The sequence below is a fragment of the Nyctereutes procyonoides genome, unplaced genomic scaffold (assembly GCF_905146905.1).
Source record: "Nyctereutes procyonoides isolate TBG_1078 unplaced genomic scaffold, NYPRO_anot_genome, whole genome shotgun sequence".
Lineage (NCBI taxonomy): Eukaryota > Metazoa > Chordata > Mammalia > Carnivora > Canidae > Nyctereutes > Nyctereutes procyonoides.
Window position 1 is genome coordinate 22,643,728 of NW_026575131.1, and position 15,807 is coordinate 22,659,534.

The 15,807-nt window shown below is 40.3% G+C and overlaps 1 protein-coding gene across 2 annotated transcripts; it reads left to right on the forward strand.

Annotated features, from left to right (window-relative positions):
* Window positions 1-538: 538 nt before the first annotated feature.
* Window positions 539-13,313, forward strand: LMOD3 (leiomodin 3). Of its 2 annotated transcripts, XM_055342759.1 has the most exons (4): window positions 539-658; window positions 1,105-1,424; window positions 3,520-4,926; window positions 12,931-13,313. In XM_055342759.1, exons 2-4 carry the CDS (start codon window positions 1,134-1,136, stop codon window positions 12,955-12,957), a joined length of 1,725 nt encoding a protein of 574 aa, XP_055198734.1. In that variant the 5' UTR covers window positions 539-658; window positions 1,105-1,133; the 3' UTR covers window positions 12,958-13,313. The 2 variants fall into 2 exon arrangements, with proteins under 2 accessions (XP_055198734.1, XP_055198732.1); XM_055342757.1 differs by lacking the exon at window positions 539-658 and having other exon boundaries at window positions 933-1,424.
* The last annotated feature ends 2,494 nt before the right edge of the window (window positions 13,314-15,807 follow it).

Below are 15,807 nucleotides of genomic sequence, written 5' to 3' on the forward strand. Positions count from 1 at the left end.
CAACAACAACAACAACAAAAACAAACAACAGATGACAAAAGATTATTTAGTTCATATGCCCAGAAGAATGGATTGGAATGATAAATCAAAATGTTAATAGTGGTAGCTCATAGTGGTGACATAGGGTAAATTTTTATTTTCTTTATACTTCCTTGTGTTATCTTAACTTTTGTGCAATAAATGTATAGATAAGCATTGACTAAGCATTGAAATAAGCATTAAATGCTTGACTAAGCATTATATTCATAAAATCCCAAAGTTGGCAATTATGAAAGGGTATACAGTAACAAAGTTTGGAGTTGTTTTGCATTTCATTTGCGATCCAGTTTAATTTATTCCAGCTTCATGGATACTTAGTAAGAAAAGCAAATTGTTTAAAATATGAAACTCCTCACTTATCGTGGCAGTCCAAGTGCTGGTTGTCCCCATCTGTTAGATCACAGGATCTAGATGCAAATAAGGACATCGTCTTGCAAAGGTTCAGCTTACACAGGGAATGAGTAACATAGCCAGACCTCTGCTCTGCTGTGTGCAGGTTTGCTTTCAGAGTCACTCTGTAGTAAAGAGGGAAGCCCCGAGAGCTCAAGTTCCACCTTCAAGTAGAATTTTCACTTCAGTACAACTCAAGTCGCTGGTGAGATCTTCCTTCCAAAATCTTGTAAGTTGCTTCGGTCATCTAAGTAAAAAAAAGTGGTCTCCCCTGTAGTGTTGGGGTTGATGTGTATGGGCTGCATGAATTGGGGCATGACTGTATAGAGGAAGAGCACTAATTTTATTCCTGTAGAGATTCCCTAGACTTGTTACTCACTGGCGAACCTCAGCAGCTGCCCTGAAATGTCAGATGGATTTGCGCAGCTGACTCAAGTTGCCAAAATGAGAGCAGCGCAGTGGTTCCATAAATTGACCCTATCCAGCCAAGCCCTACTTAATATAGACGCGGCGTGAGCTTAGCTGCAGTCACCCCTAGCTGCGCGGCGTGCACCACTGGGATTCTCGGGGGGAAATCTCTTAAAGTAGTGTTAACCTGGAATGCTTGTTGGCTGGGGGAACTCCTTGAGAGATTTTTGTTCTTTTGAGAGTCTTCGATTATTTCTTCTTTTCTAGTAACAGAGAAAAGCATAGAGGAAAAAACCATGTCAGAACATAGCAGGAATTCCGATCAAGAAGAACTCTTTGATGAGATTGATGAAGATGAAATCTTGGCCAACTTGTCCCCCGAAGAGCTGAAAAAACTGCAGTCGGAAATGGAGGTCATGGCCCCTGACCCCAGGCTTCCCACGGGAATGATTCAGAAGGATCAGACCGACAAGCCACCCACGGGAAACTTTGACCATAAATCTCTTATGGATTATATGTATTGGCAAAAGGCATCCAGACGCATGCTGGAAGACGAACGTGTCCCTGTCACCTTTGTGCCGTCCCAGGTAATCAGGGATTTGTGTACAACAGAGGAACGGCTGCCTGGGCCTGAGCGACAGGTGTGCATGTGGCAACTGTCATCTCTCAAGACTTCATGTTTGGTCTTGTTTTGTTGCCACTGCTAGATTAAATCATAACGTTTAATCTTATGCCAGATTGGAAATTCCTGAAACACTTACATGGTATAATTGGGAAGGAAAAGCAGTAATTTTTGTGTAAATGTCTTCTTTTTAAAAGAAAGGCTGTAGGGTTCACTGTGTAGGAAAGTCTGTATTCTACAGACATGGTACTTAATGAATTAACTCGTAACCCATCAGCATTTGTCCTTAACTCATTTTTTTTTTTGGCACACAGGCTACTTTAAGAAGCTGATGAAAGCTCTGTACCCCTTCTTCTGTATATACATTCATATGCAGTATTTCACATACCATTGCAAGGGCATCACAGTCTTTCTGAAGTCCCACCAGCCAACCTGCAGTTAAACCAATTTAAATAACCAAATTCCATATTAATGCAGTTTATTGGATATTGGTAATGAATTTAGGAATTGATAGCTATTAAATAGGAGTTGTAAAGACAGTTCTTTCTTAAATATATTTTTCTATGAAAACTAGAATTGTAGTTGAATCTATGAACCTATTGTATATCACCATACTTTTATTAATGTTCCACTTAAAAATGACACAGCAAAAGGAAGGGAAAGATCCCGCAGGTAAAGCCACTTTTAGTTATACCTGTTGATACAGATAGATCTAGTCACATCGCTATCACATGGGCTGTAAGTAAGAAGACTTATATATATATAAACCATGGTTTCGTGGTCAGAAGAGTTTAAACATTTACTAAACTTAAGAAATTGCTAGCTTGGTCAGGTTAGAGTTTAAGGTAAAATCTGCCGATATTTGGAGTGGCTGTATTATGCAATTGGAGTAAAATCAATTCTTTATGAATGCAAATTTCAGAAAAAGAAAATTGGGTACTTTGAACACGTTTTCTTCCCTTGGTATAATTTAAACAGCTTGATGATTGGCTCCCCCTGCTGGGACCGATGAGAAATGCAGTGGTGAAGGCTTTAAGGTGGTAAGGATGACTATTACCAAGGGTCACTTCCAAACTCAATATGTTGTGAGCAAGAAGATCAAGTTCTTGCTTGAAAATCCTACACCAGCTTTTGAAATGACACTTAGGAGTTACACGTGAGGTATATAGGAAAGCACACTAATTGATGGGTAAGAATCTAATAAAGTGTTATTCATTACACACTGCCAATTTCCTTTCTAGACTAAGCAGTTGTTTCCAAGTATTTGTATAATCCTGCCCTCTTTTGTGGCTGGCTCTGCCCCCTAGACACTTGTTTCAAAAGAAACTGGACTAATGATCCTGTCCTTGGAGTAGCCCGGGGCAGTTGTCCTAGAGCTAAGGAGACAAAAAAAAAAAAAATCCAAGTCTAGGTCTTTGGTCTATTTCAGAGTATCAAAGTGTTCTCATTTTTCCCACAATATGTTTATGTTTTCAGGGAAAGTTGACATACACATTATGTCAATGTGTCTGTACGTATCTATAGTATGGCTATAAAAGTTCATCTTTCTTTAGATTATATTTGCTTATAAAACTAATATGTGTATTTTATTTAAAAAAAACACTCAAACACTTTAGAATTATATAATGTAAAAACTGAAAATCCCCTAAATGTGTCTCCTCCTCAGTTTTTGTTTTTGTTTTTGTTTTTAAAGTAATCTCTACATGCAATGTAGGGCTTGAACTCAACCCTGACATCAGGAGTCACATGCTTCACCAACTGAGCCATCTGGGTGCTGCTCTCTTCCCAGTTACCTTAATGGTTCCCCCTCGTTCTAAGAGAGAACTATTAATTTGGTAAACATCGCAACAGAATTTTTTCCCTATACATTTATAAACTTTTATATGTTGTATATGTGTTTTTATACATGTGTATGCACACAAATGGAATACTAGACACACCATTCATGTGCTTGCTTTTTTCATTTCCTAACACATTTCTTTCTTATTTCCAGTAGCTACTGCTCTGCCACATATTTCTACATTGCCATGTGTTCTAACCCTCATAAACCTCTCTTATAGGCGGACACTCCAGGGCAGCATGAAGAAGTAGGCAGAGGTAATAAAAATGTGTCCCAGTATTTAAAAGAAAAGCTTAACAATGAAATCACTGCAAATAAAAGGGAATCAAAAGGCAGCAACGATGTCCAAGAAACCGATGATGCTGATGGTGAAGAAGATGAAGGTGACGAGGATGATGAGGATGATGATGAGGAAGATGAGGATGACGAGGATGAAGATGAGGAAGAAGAGGCTGACAGTGAAGAGAGTGTTGAAAAGCCACAAAGAGGAGTGCAAGGTGAGGCAAGGGAGCAGATCAGAAATGGTGAGAGCAGCAGCCCACAAGTAGTGAAGAAAGCATTTGGAAAACAGAATGACAGACCAGAGGCGCAAGAAAAAAGTGAGAAAAAAATATCAAAATTAGATCCTAAGAAGTTAGCTCTAGATACCAGTTTTCTAAAGGTGAGCGCAAGGCCTTCGGGAAACCAAACAGATCTGGATGGGAGCTTGAGGCGCGTTAGACAGAATGACCCTGACATGAAGGAGCTCAACCTGAACAACATTGAAAACATCCCTAAGGAGATGTTGCTGGACTTTGTCAATGCGATGAAGAAAAACAAACACATCAAAACCTTCAGTTTAGCGAATGTGGGCGCCGACGAGAACGTTGCCTTTGCCTTGGCTAACATGTTGCGGGAAAATAGAAGCATTACCACTCTCAACATCGAGTCCAATTTCATCACAGGTAAGGGAATTGTGGCCATCATGAGGTGTCTCCAGTTCAATGAGACACTCACCGAGCTTCGGTTTCACAATCAAAGACACATGCTGGGCCATCACGCTGAAATGGAAATATCCAGGCTGTTGAAGGCAAACACCACTCTCCTGAAGATGGGCTACCATTTTGAGCTCCCAGGTCCCAGGATGGTGGTAACCAATCTGCTCACCAGGAATCAGGATAAGCAAAGGCAGAAAAGGCAAGAGGAACAAAAGCAGCAACAACTCAAAGAGCAGAGGAAGTTGATAGCCATGTTGGAGAATGGGTTGGGGCTGCCACCGGGAATGTGGGAGAGGTTGGGAGGACCCATGCCTGATTCCAGGATGCAGGAGTTCCTCCAGCCTCCTCCTCAGCCTCCCAACCCCCAAGTGGCCCCCTTCAGTCGACAGAATGAAATGATGAAGAAGCCATCCCAGCCTCCGAAGTACAGGACGGACCCTGACTCCTTCCGAGTGGTGAAGCTGAAGAGGATCCAGCGCAAATCCCGGATGCCGGAGGCCAGAGAACCACCTGAGAAAACCAACCTCAAAGATGTCATCAGAACGCTCAAACCAGTGCCGAGAAATAGGCCACCCCCATTGGTGGAAATCACTCCCAGAGATCAGCTCTTGAATGACATTCGTCACAGCAACGTTGCCTATCTTAAACCTGTAAGTAGAGGGAAGGAGAAATGGTGAACAAGCTCAGGTCAGTGTGTCCCACCTCTAGCCCCTGCTTGTTTTAACACAAGGAGATTCTCAGTAATGGTGACCAACTGGAGGAAGGCCATCAGTATTACCAGGGGACGTAAATTACTAGTTATCCCCAAAGACATACATACATAAATCTAGACAACTTTGAAACAATAATATTAACAGCTAATGTTTATTAAGCACTTACCATAGGCCAGTTGCATTATATGAATTAACTCATCATCTTAAAAACCCTATGAGGTAGGTATTATTATTCTCCCCATTGTATAAAAGAGAAACTGAAGTTTAGAGAAACTCGATAACATGTATAGGAGATAGAGCTAGAAAGTGGTAGAGTTGACACTGAACTTCGGCTCCAAGTCCAGGGTCAAGCTTTTATTCACCTCAGTCGCAGAACTGACCAGAGATCTCTAGGAACCTGCTGCAGAAATAAGCAAGAACAAAGCCTAAGTTAGGCCTGTCATTTGTAAACAGCTGAGTGCTTCCAGAAAGTTTAAAAATAGTTGGTTCTTTTTTAATAGATGAAGAAAGACTACCTGCAATTGCATTTACCTTTACTTTTTAGGCGGCCAGACAAATGGTAAACTTCAGGTTAGCATCTCCATGAATTAATGGAGTTTTGACTTTTTTTTTTTTAAGATTATTTGTCCATTTAAGAGAGAGACAGAACACAAGCAAGGAGAGAGGCAGAGGCAAGGAGAGAGGGAGAAGCAGACTCCCTGCTGAGCTGGGAGCCTGATGTGGGACTCAATCCCAGAAACTGGAGATCATGACCTGGGCCGAAGGCAGACACTTAACCATCTGAGCGACCTAGGTGTCCCAGAGTTTTGACTGTTATTTCAGTTTTTAATATTTACAGTCATTCCCAATTAACTGCTGCTAATGCATAAAAATATCTTATTCCTTGCAGGATAAGTTGAAGAAATCATTTATTTGTCATTACTATGATAGTATTTATGGTATCTGAAAGGTGTATGTCCAAAGGTCACAGGGAATTGAAAATTAACTGTATTATTTTAAAATCTAGTGTATAATTCAGCTGAAATAGTCCATGTATTATTTCATCATAGAGAGTCACAAGTTTTTCAAGATGTGTTATACAGATGTATGTCTCTTACTCCCATCTCCTAGGAATGCAGAATTGACAACATTCCATTCTTCTAAATCAAAGATGACTTTCTACTGTGTCATAGAGGGATTCTGATGCTTCCTAGGGTAGAAGCCAGGGTGAGAACAGTAAAGGTCCTCTGAGGTCGGGCAAGAGTTCTTTGCCTGCCCTTGGGTACTACATCAAGACTTTCTGCACCTGCTCTTCTCCAGGCAGCCAGATCCTGTAGGGGAGTGGATTGGGGTGTTGATTTGAGAGAAACTAGCCCTGTCACCGTGTAACCAGTCATTTGTAAAGCATATCCAAGCTGCCTGGCAGGCTGTACCATCAGAAGATAACAGTCTGAAAAGAGTGAAGAAAAGCCTTTTTCTTTTTTCTTTTTATTTATTTTTTTTTTAGAGAGAGAGAGAGCACGGGGGAGGAGGGGCAGAGGAAGAGGGAGAGAGAGAGAATCTTTAACAGGTTCCATGTTCAACATGAAGCCCAACACTGGGCTCTCTCTTACAACCCTGAGATCCTGACTTGAGTTGAGATCAAGAGTCAGCCTCTTAACCTACTGAGCAACCCAGGTGCCCCAAGAGAAGTCTTTTTAAACTCTACGTTAGAGGTGGCCTGCGGATTCAGAATAGAAGAGAGAATGAAGTTCAGATGTTAATCTGACCCCTGCCTTCCAAGGGAGTGTTCTACTGAGCAAGCCTGCTTACCCTGGAGTCTGTTTCATTCTACCCATTCATTTATTCATTAATGCAACACATATTTATGTAGTGCGCCTGCGTGTCAGGTCCTTTCAGAGGTCAGACAGACAGCAATGAATAAGACAGGCACAGTCTTGACCTCATGGAACTTACAGTCTTGGTTTTATAGTTTCCAGTCAGGACACTGTCTTTTAGTCAACTGAGAATACTTCACCTTTGAGTCCAGATTTCTAGAACAAAAGACATTAAAGTAAATTCGTGAGGATAACTACAAAAACGCAATCCCTGGCTAACTACTACATTTTCTATTTTCAATCAGTTCTAAACTGCTATCAATTTTAAGCTGTGTTTTGTTTGTGTTTAATGTCCACTACGAAAGAAACACGCTTCAGAGTAAACTCTGACATGATTTTTGAATGATGGTCTTGCACATCAGCCTCTACTTTGAAATGTTTTTCATCTGTTCCAAAGGATTGGCTAATTCTCCTGCTTTAACTGCCTGGCTTGGCCTGTAAGAGGCATCTCTTTGCATGTACTTAAGATACAGAATGTCCCACAACTTCATCCACGTAGTCCTGTAAGATGCTCTACAAAAGGTGAAAATTCATCATCTCACTGACAAAAATTCACTCCACTAATGTCCCTCTGCTTCTCACTGATCAAATTTTGTGCCTTGCTACATACAACAATAAATTTTTGCTTTCATGCTGAATCATAGTGTGATCTTTTTAAAAGAGTCTTTTTGAAATCATTTTAAACTCACAGAGAAAAAAATAAATAAATAAACTCACAGAGGTTCAAAAATAGTACAAAGGATCGTTATATACCCATCATATTGTGTCAAATTTGTCATTCTTGAAAAAGCTACTTTAAATGGCAATACATCGGGCAGCCCCAGTAGTGCAGTGGTTTAGCGCCGCCTGCAGCCCGGGTGTGATCCTGGAGATCCGGGATCAAGTCCCACATCGGGCTCCCTGCATGGAGCCTGCTTCTCCCTCTGCCTGTGACTCTGTCTCTCTCTCTCTGAATAAATAAAATCTTTTAAAAAAAATGGCAATACATCCGATCCATGTGTGTAGTTAATGGTAGCACAGATATTGTAGAAGGCCATGGTGTGCTCGTGTTTAAATCTGTAGTCAACTACTGTAAAACACCATGGATTGTAAGATGTTTTCTGATTTGGGGGCCTTGGAAATGTCACAAAATGTGCCTCTTAGGCTGAGTGAAATATTGAAAATGCCATTGGTGGTGATATCGCAAAATCTCAGCAGAAAGGGATATTTTTAGCTAGTCAAATGACATATTACAGCATTCACTTTGGAAAAGTGAAACTAAAGGTTTTTAGGGTTTTTAACTCCCTCCTTCATTGGTGGACAAAGATGCCCTCTAAACTCCTGGGTTTTCAAGTAAGATGTTAAACTTAAAGCATAATTTTGAAATGTTGTGATTTTCTTTTAAACTGATGCTCCTAACTGGAGTCTTGAATGTCCAGAATATACCTACACATTATTTAGTCTTAGCTAGTCTTGTTTTCCTTTTTAAGTTTTCTATTTTCCTCTTACGGACTTGGGAATAGTATTTTTGCATTTCCTAGAGCATATCTTATCCAGTAGTCCATTTATATTTTTTAATTGTATTTTTTCATTTCAATACCTATTCTCACCCCATGCCATGTTTCTGGCCTGAGATCCTTGAAATGAAGTTGATAGCAAAGAATAAAGGAAAAATCTGTACACTTGCTTGGCTTAAATGCTACCTCCTCTATGAAGCTGCCCGTTTAATCAGTTTAAGGGAGATGTATTCTGTGGGCCAGGTATGGAGAACTGGCAGGCTATCAGCCAAATCTGCAGGCCTGTAGTGTTTGGCTGGAATATTGTACAAAATTTAAAATATCACATCATAACATATCTGGCACCACTTGAAACATCAGATCTGGCCACGTTGGGCTTGCATTTGCATGGCACTAATGAGCTGAATCTGGCATTGGCTTTTCCCTTGAGATAGATAATGGACTCTCCAGTTTCTCCCAGTCTTCACCATGCCCTACTGCCTCATACCTGGCCTGTATCACTCATTTGCACTACTTATTTGGCTCCTGTAGAATTCTTAGGGTTTTTTTTTTTAAGATTTTATTTATTTATTCATGAGACACACACACAGAGGCATAGACACAGGCAGAGGGAGAAGCAGGCTCCACGCAGGGAGCCCGACGTGGGACTTGATCCGAGGTCTCCAGGATCACACCCTAAAGCCAAAGGTGGCACTAAACCACTGAGCCACCCAGGCTGCCCAGAATTCTTAGTTTTGTTCCTATTTTAAACTCTGCTTTTAAACTGTCTTGCTTAACAAAGTGAATTAATTAATCACAAATTCATTCCTCTCTAAGTTAATAACTGAGTCAGTATGAGACCAGCCCAAAACACAGATGTTATGCCTATACAAGCTTATCTCTCCCTGGCAAATGTGTGATTTCCTTTCATCTTGAAAAATTTGGTGGACCAGTCACTGCCTAACATCCCAGATGGGGCTTTTACTTCTCCATGATTTCATTCACCCAGGTGAAATGCATTTATATCACACACAAGCTTCAGTGCCAATTAAAAAAGGTATTTTAACATTCACTCAATTTCACTTTGGGCTCACCTGTGTATATTTGGGATTGCTTCCACCCAGCTGCCTAAAAACACAGCTAAATTTCTCTTTTGAAAAGACTTCTGTTTAATAATATCAAAAGCAGCCTTAGCCAAAAGACTCCATGACATATTGGGAGTTATAATTATGAAATGGGACATTATAGACTTTCGAGTCTTCATCTCCATCTCTGGCCATTTCTTCTTTGCCTCACTGACAAGACTTCCATCCTTAGGATTTCTGGATTCTATCTTTTTGCAATTTCCTCCTCTTTCCCATTTTATTTACTCCTTCTGTTTCAATTGTCACATAATCTAGGACACTCCCCAGATGTCTCTCTCCCCTTTGATCATTGAGGTTTTGTTTGCACCTTCATTCAATCTGTCCCCCAGCCAACCTCTTGAGTTTACATCTACTTGTATTTCTGGTTACCTATTTTGGTGCTGTCTCTCCTCTCTCATGAATTGTCTTCAACAACTTTCTCCTGCCTTTTTTTTTTTTTTTTTTTGCTCCTTATAAAGGAAGTCTCCATGAGAAAGAGCTATGTAACATTTCAAACTCCTCTTGAAAGAACATGTGTTGACCAGAATTACATAGTGTAGGGACTGTCTTTTCCTAATACTTAGAGGGAAAAAGGGCTTATGGTGTACAACTTTTCTGTAGTGTGTGATTATGATTCTTAACTTTTAGCATGCATCAAAATCACCTGGAAGGCTAAGTCCAGATTCCTGAGCCCATCTCTAGAGTTCCTGATTCAATAGGTTTTGGATGGTGTCTGAGAATTTGCATTTCTCTCAAGTTCCTTGGTGATGCTGGTGCTGCATATTTGGACACCACACTGACAACCACAACTCTGTGACACCTACGACAAACCACATCCCCTCATATTTCCCCCAAAGGACCTTCTTTTCTTACCTCAATACCCTTTGCTCAAATGACCTTTAATTCTATCTGTTGAAATCTACCCATACAGGCTTGGCTCAAATAGGACTTCTTCCAGCAAAAGAAACCAAACAAAGCATCAATAGTGAATACACTCCCTTTATATTTCCACAAACCTTCATCTATACCTCTCTTATAGAATCTCCCACATTCTGCCTTAGGCTGAGCGCCCATATGGGTACAGTGTAGGTCTCCTAGTAGATTCTGAATTCCTCAAAGTAGACCTTCCTCATCTCTTCCAGGACACCCAAGGTTTTGACTGAGAGCAGGAATTCAACTTAATATGCCAAATTAAATAACCCCTGCTGAGATGGATCCTCTCTTCCTGCCCCCATCTCTATGAGTGTATATGTGTATGTGCCCTATGTAATGCTATCCACAAATACTTAAAAAAAAAAAGATTTACTTATTCATGAGAGACACAAACAGAGAGGCAGAGACATAGGCAGAAAGAGAAGCAGACTCCATCCAGGGAGCCCAATTCAGGACTCAATCCCAGGACCCCAGGATCACAACCTGAGCTGCAGGTAGATGCTCAACCACTGAGCCACCCAGGTGCCCCCACACATACTTTTCTTAAACTAATTTTAACCAACAAGTGAGGGGAAAGCGGTCCCCTAACAATACTACAAGCTGATTCTCATGTGTTTGTAAGTTTTACATATTTATAACATTGAAACTAGCTATCTTTTCCTTTATGGTTTCTGTCTTTTGTGTTCTACTTGAAGATGGCTTCTTAAGATTACTAAGGTATTTGCCCATATTTTATTGCTATTTTTATAGTTTCTGTTTTTTTTTAAATTTTTTTTAAGATTTATTTATTCATGATAGACACACAGAGAGAGAGGCAGAGACACAGGCAGAGGGAGAAGCAGGCTCCATGCACCGGGAGCCCGACGTGGGATTCGATCCCGGGTCTCCAGGATCGCGCCCCGGGCCAAAGGCAGGCGCCAAACCGCTGCGCCACCCAGGGATCCCCTATAGTTTCTGTTTTTTTATAAAATATTCCTTATTACAGATAAATTAAAGGGTTAAGTTTTAGAAGTAAGTAGGGAGCAAGAAGCCCACTTTGTTACTTCTTTTCAAAACAGCTGACCAATGATAGCTAACTCAGTCTTTTTCACAGTGATATGAATTGCCAGCTTGGTCATATTTTAAATGTGTCAATATGTATCTGGGTTTACTATGTTGGGTCTGTGCCACATTTTGTTTTTTAAAATATTTTTATTCATTTGGAACCCTCCCATGCATATAAACATATATCCAGAAGAGCATTACATGAAATAGTTTTTTCCCCCATTCAATAATAACAAGGGGTTATTGTTTTAATTATTTGTTGCAGCACTGTAATTATTTTAAATACCTGGCATTGTATTTTTGGCTCACTAATGTTCCTTTCTGTTGGGTGTTCTCCAAGGTTGAGCCCTACGAAGGTGCAGTCACAACCGTCCCATCCTGAAAGAAGTCTGGCACTAGGAGGGAGAGGGCCAGAAGCACATGGAGAAGCCCTTGGTCTGAAGGCTGGGCAGGCAGCAGCAACATATCAGAAGCCTCCCTGTTGGGCAGGATATTGGGAAATCTTTCCAGCCAAAGATAACTGACTGCAGGAGGGGCTGTAGCAGATGGCCAAAATGGCTCATCACATTGGCAGGTGGATTTGGGGAACAGTAGGAGAAAGATTCTTAGTCATTATTATACAAACTCTGAGCGTCCTCTGCACTTTTTCAGTGTCCTCCGGAAAGTTCCTGCCTGATGCATAAGTCCCTCCTAGATGTAACACCACTTGAAACTGTTTAAGAACTTACCTTATCTTTAAGTTGTTCCTATGAAACAAAGCTGAGCTGATTTGCAGTCAGGCTTAAGCTACTCTTTTAAAATTTTTTTCTGCCCTTGGGGCTTCTCCAAATAATATTTTGTTTTTAAAATTTCATTGAGCTTCAAATTAGGAATGTGCTTCAAAAAGGAAAGACCAGTTTATAAAAGAAAATATAGTTTATATTCTTGCGGTGGTATTTTTTTGTGGGTAAGGCTTGGGTATGGAAGTTCAGGCAGATATGGATTCAAATCCTGATCTGGCATTGATTAGGTGTGGGGGAAATAGCTTCTCCTCTGTGAACCTGTCCCCTCTTTACAAGGTTATTGTAGGATAAAATGAGAAAATGTTTCGAAAGCATTGATGTTGCTTACTAACTTGTTTTACATCACTTAATCCTTAAAATAGCCTTGTCCATTAGATACACAGTTACTGTCATTTTACAGTTAAGAAAATTGATGCCGGACACCACACAGCTAGAAATACCAGTACTAGGATTTGAACTGGGCAGACTCCAGCATCTGCTCTTTTGTTTTTACAATATGCTTCATCATGTGTTTGAAGCCCTTAGATCAGTCCCTGGCATCACTAAATGGCCAAGGAATGGTGGATGTGGTTGTTATTGTTGTTTTACTATGCTTTGGGAGGCTCCCTGACCCAAATTTCTCATCCATTCTGCAACTTTTGAGGCATGTAAGTCTTGTCAGTTTTGCTGCCAAACTCTTGAATTTCCAGCATTAATTTTTTTTCCCTTTAACAACTTCATTCCACAGGTGCAACTGCCAAAAGAACTGGCATAAATGGCAACAGAATAATCTAGAAGAACAAGGAATTGAGATAATGACTCGGGTCAGAGCTTGGACAGTTTCCGCAACATACTTCCGGAGCCAGGTGGTGGAACCAGGAACAAGGCTGGCATCTGATAGAAGTATTTTGTCAAGGCAGAGGCAAAAAAAAAAAGGGGGGGGGGTGGAGCTGACAAGGAATGGGGAAGGAGAAAAAAAAGAATTACTATTCTGGGACATTTTCTACTTCCAATCAGTTTGAGTAATTACAACATTTAGTCATGCTTCCAGCAGCAGAAGTTTAAAAATATTTTTTTTCATAAACATTTGTTTTACTATTGCTTTCTTCTGGTCAATAATAATAAATACTATACAAGTGTTAAGTATTTCTCCCTCCGTCTCCAGCTGTAATTCATGGCACAGTATCGGAAACAAATCGTTGTTCCACTCTATGGAAATGTGAGGGGTGAAGTGAGCTCCAGGTCCCATGGATACTCTGGAATGGAAGAACTGTTCACTGGCTCTTCTCTGGAGAGTCAGTTGGGATTTGTAGTTTCTTGACCCTAATAGCTTGCTTTCCTGGCAGTCCCCCGGTGCGTCGTGCTTTGGAAAAGGGTATGTATCCATGAGAAGCAGAGTCAGAAGGCATAGGACTCAGAGAAAACAGTATTTCCAGGGAAAAAAATGGGATAAACAAATCCATGTATATACATGTGCATATATACATGTGCATATACTTCCCAGTTTCCATATAGAGAGGAACAAAAATTTTTTTGTATAAATAAGATAGTCAATGACAAGTTTCTGGTTTTAGCTAACTAAGTTTAGTTTGTGACTCTAATTTTGATCTTGTTAGTCTCCTCAAAAATCTTTTTTTTTAAGATTTATTTATTTATTTATTCATGATAGACATAGAGAGAGAGAGAGAGAGAGAGGCAGAGACACAGGCAGAGGGAGAAGCAGGCTCCATGCACCGGGAGCCCGAAGTGGGACTCGATCCGGGACTCAATCCCGGGACTTCAGGATCGCGCCCTGGACCAAAGGCAGACACTAAACCGCTGAGCCACCCAGGGATTTCCTCTTCAAAAATCTTCTAATGGAAACTTACTATAGGATTAAACTTAAATTTCTTATTGTATTATTCAAGGCCTTCCATTGTCCCTTCCCAACTTAGTAATGCAGTCTGACTGGCCACAGATTCTTTATACTCCTCTTGATAAGACATCCTCATCCATACCCTGTGCCTTGCTCTGGTTGGCTCTTCTATAGAATACCTTACAAAACACTACCCTCCTACTCTCAGTTACCAAAGTCCTGTTCTATCTTTAAAGCCAGGGTTAGGTCCCAATCCTCCATAAAAATCGTCCAGACAACTCCAATCCCAGTGGTCTTTCCTCTTTCCAAGTTCCTAGAGTCCTTAATTATTGATTGTAGTCACTAGATGCATAGAATCTGAAATTTTGCATAGACATGGCATGAACATCAGAAATCAGGAAATCACACATTGGTGCCTTTTCTGTCTTCTTTACCTGAGTGAATAGTTGGCACCTGCTTTCTTTCTCCTTTTCCATAATCATAGGTGGTAACAAGCAAAACAGGAATAGACTAAATGGGGGGAAAGTTTAAAAATACATTATTTAGAAGGACAAGTTATGGGAAAGAAATATGGTGTTTCCATTTTTTAAGGATAATTTAGTGTACACTAAAGTATCCAAATTGGAATGGCTATAGTTTCAATCAGGTAACTGATTTTGCAATAGCCAGTGGCTGAGAAGTTTTTTTCTCCTATGTTACTGTTTCTATAAAAGATTCTTGCATGCCAAGCAGGATAGTTAAGAAAGAGCTGTTGTAAATAAAATTTTGTAAGTGTCTAGTATATTCTACATCAAGAGGCTAACCACTAATGGGACAAAGTGCTCTAAACATGTTTAAAAGCTTATATACTAGTAGTTGAAGTTCTTAAAAGCTCTTATGCAATTGTTTGTATAGTCACAGTATTAATAAAGTCAGGAATTTCAAAAAGTGCTGATAGTTCTAAAAGAGGGCTTTAATCTGAGACGTGCAAAGAGAAAAGATGATCCAAATGCATAGCTTACTGCTTTAGTGCACAGATTTTGTGAAGAGACTGGTGAAGCAGCTTACTATTGCTTTTTCCATCTACCCACTCCCACCCTAAAAATCTTAGTTGAAGATTTTGGCTTTGTTTTTTGTTTTTTTTTTTTTAAGATTAATTAATTAATTAATTCATTCATTCATTCATGAGAGACACAGAGAGAGAGAGGCAGAGACACAGGCAGAGGGAGAAGCAGGCTCCACGCAGGGAGCCCGACACGGGACCTGATCCTGGGTCTCCAGGATCACGCCTCGGGCCAAAGGCAGGTGCCAAACTGCTGAGCCACCCAAGGATCCTGAAGATTTTGTTTTTTATTTTTTACACAATTTTATTTTTAAGTAATCTCTACACCCAAAATGGGGCTCAAACTCACAACCTTGAGATCAAGAGTCACATATTCTACTGACCGAGCCAACCAGGCACCCCTTAATTTGTTTTATTTTTTATTTTTTAAAGATTTTATTTATTTATTCATGAGAGACAGACAGAGAGAGAGAGAGAGAGAGAGAGAGAGAGAGAGAAAGGCAGAGAGAGAAGCAGGCTCCATGCAGGGAGCCCGATGCGGGACCCATCCTGGGACTCCAGGATCACACCCTGGGCCAAAGGCAGGCGCCAAACTGCTGAGCCACCCAGGGATCCCTAATTTGTTTTAAAATGCAGTAATTTACAACACTTACATGCTACATTTTTATATCATTATCCTCCCAGAATTGACCACCAACCATTAGTAATTATGATGAGTATATTTTTTT

Coding starts and splice junctions, on each gene's coding strand:
- LMOD3 (XM_055342759.1), top strand. CDS start 1,134: ATGTCAGAACATAGCAGGAATTCCGATCAAGAAGAACTCTTTGATGAG. Junction 1,425..3,519: donor TCACCTTTGTGCCGTCCCAG/GTAATCAGGGAT, acceptor CCTCTCTTATAG/GCGGACACTCCAGGGCAGCA. Junction 4,927..12,930: donor ACGTTGCCTATCTTAAACCT/GTAAGTAGAGGG, acceptor TTCATTCCACAG/GTGCAACTGCCAAAAGAACT.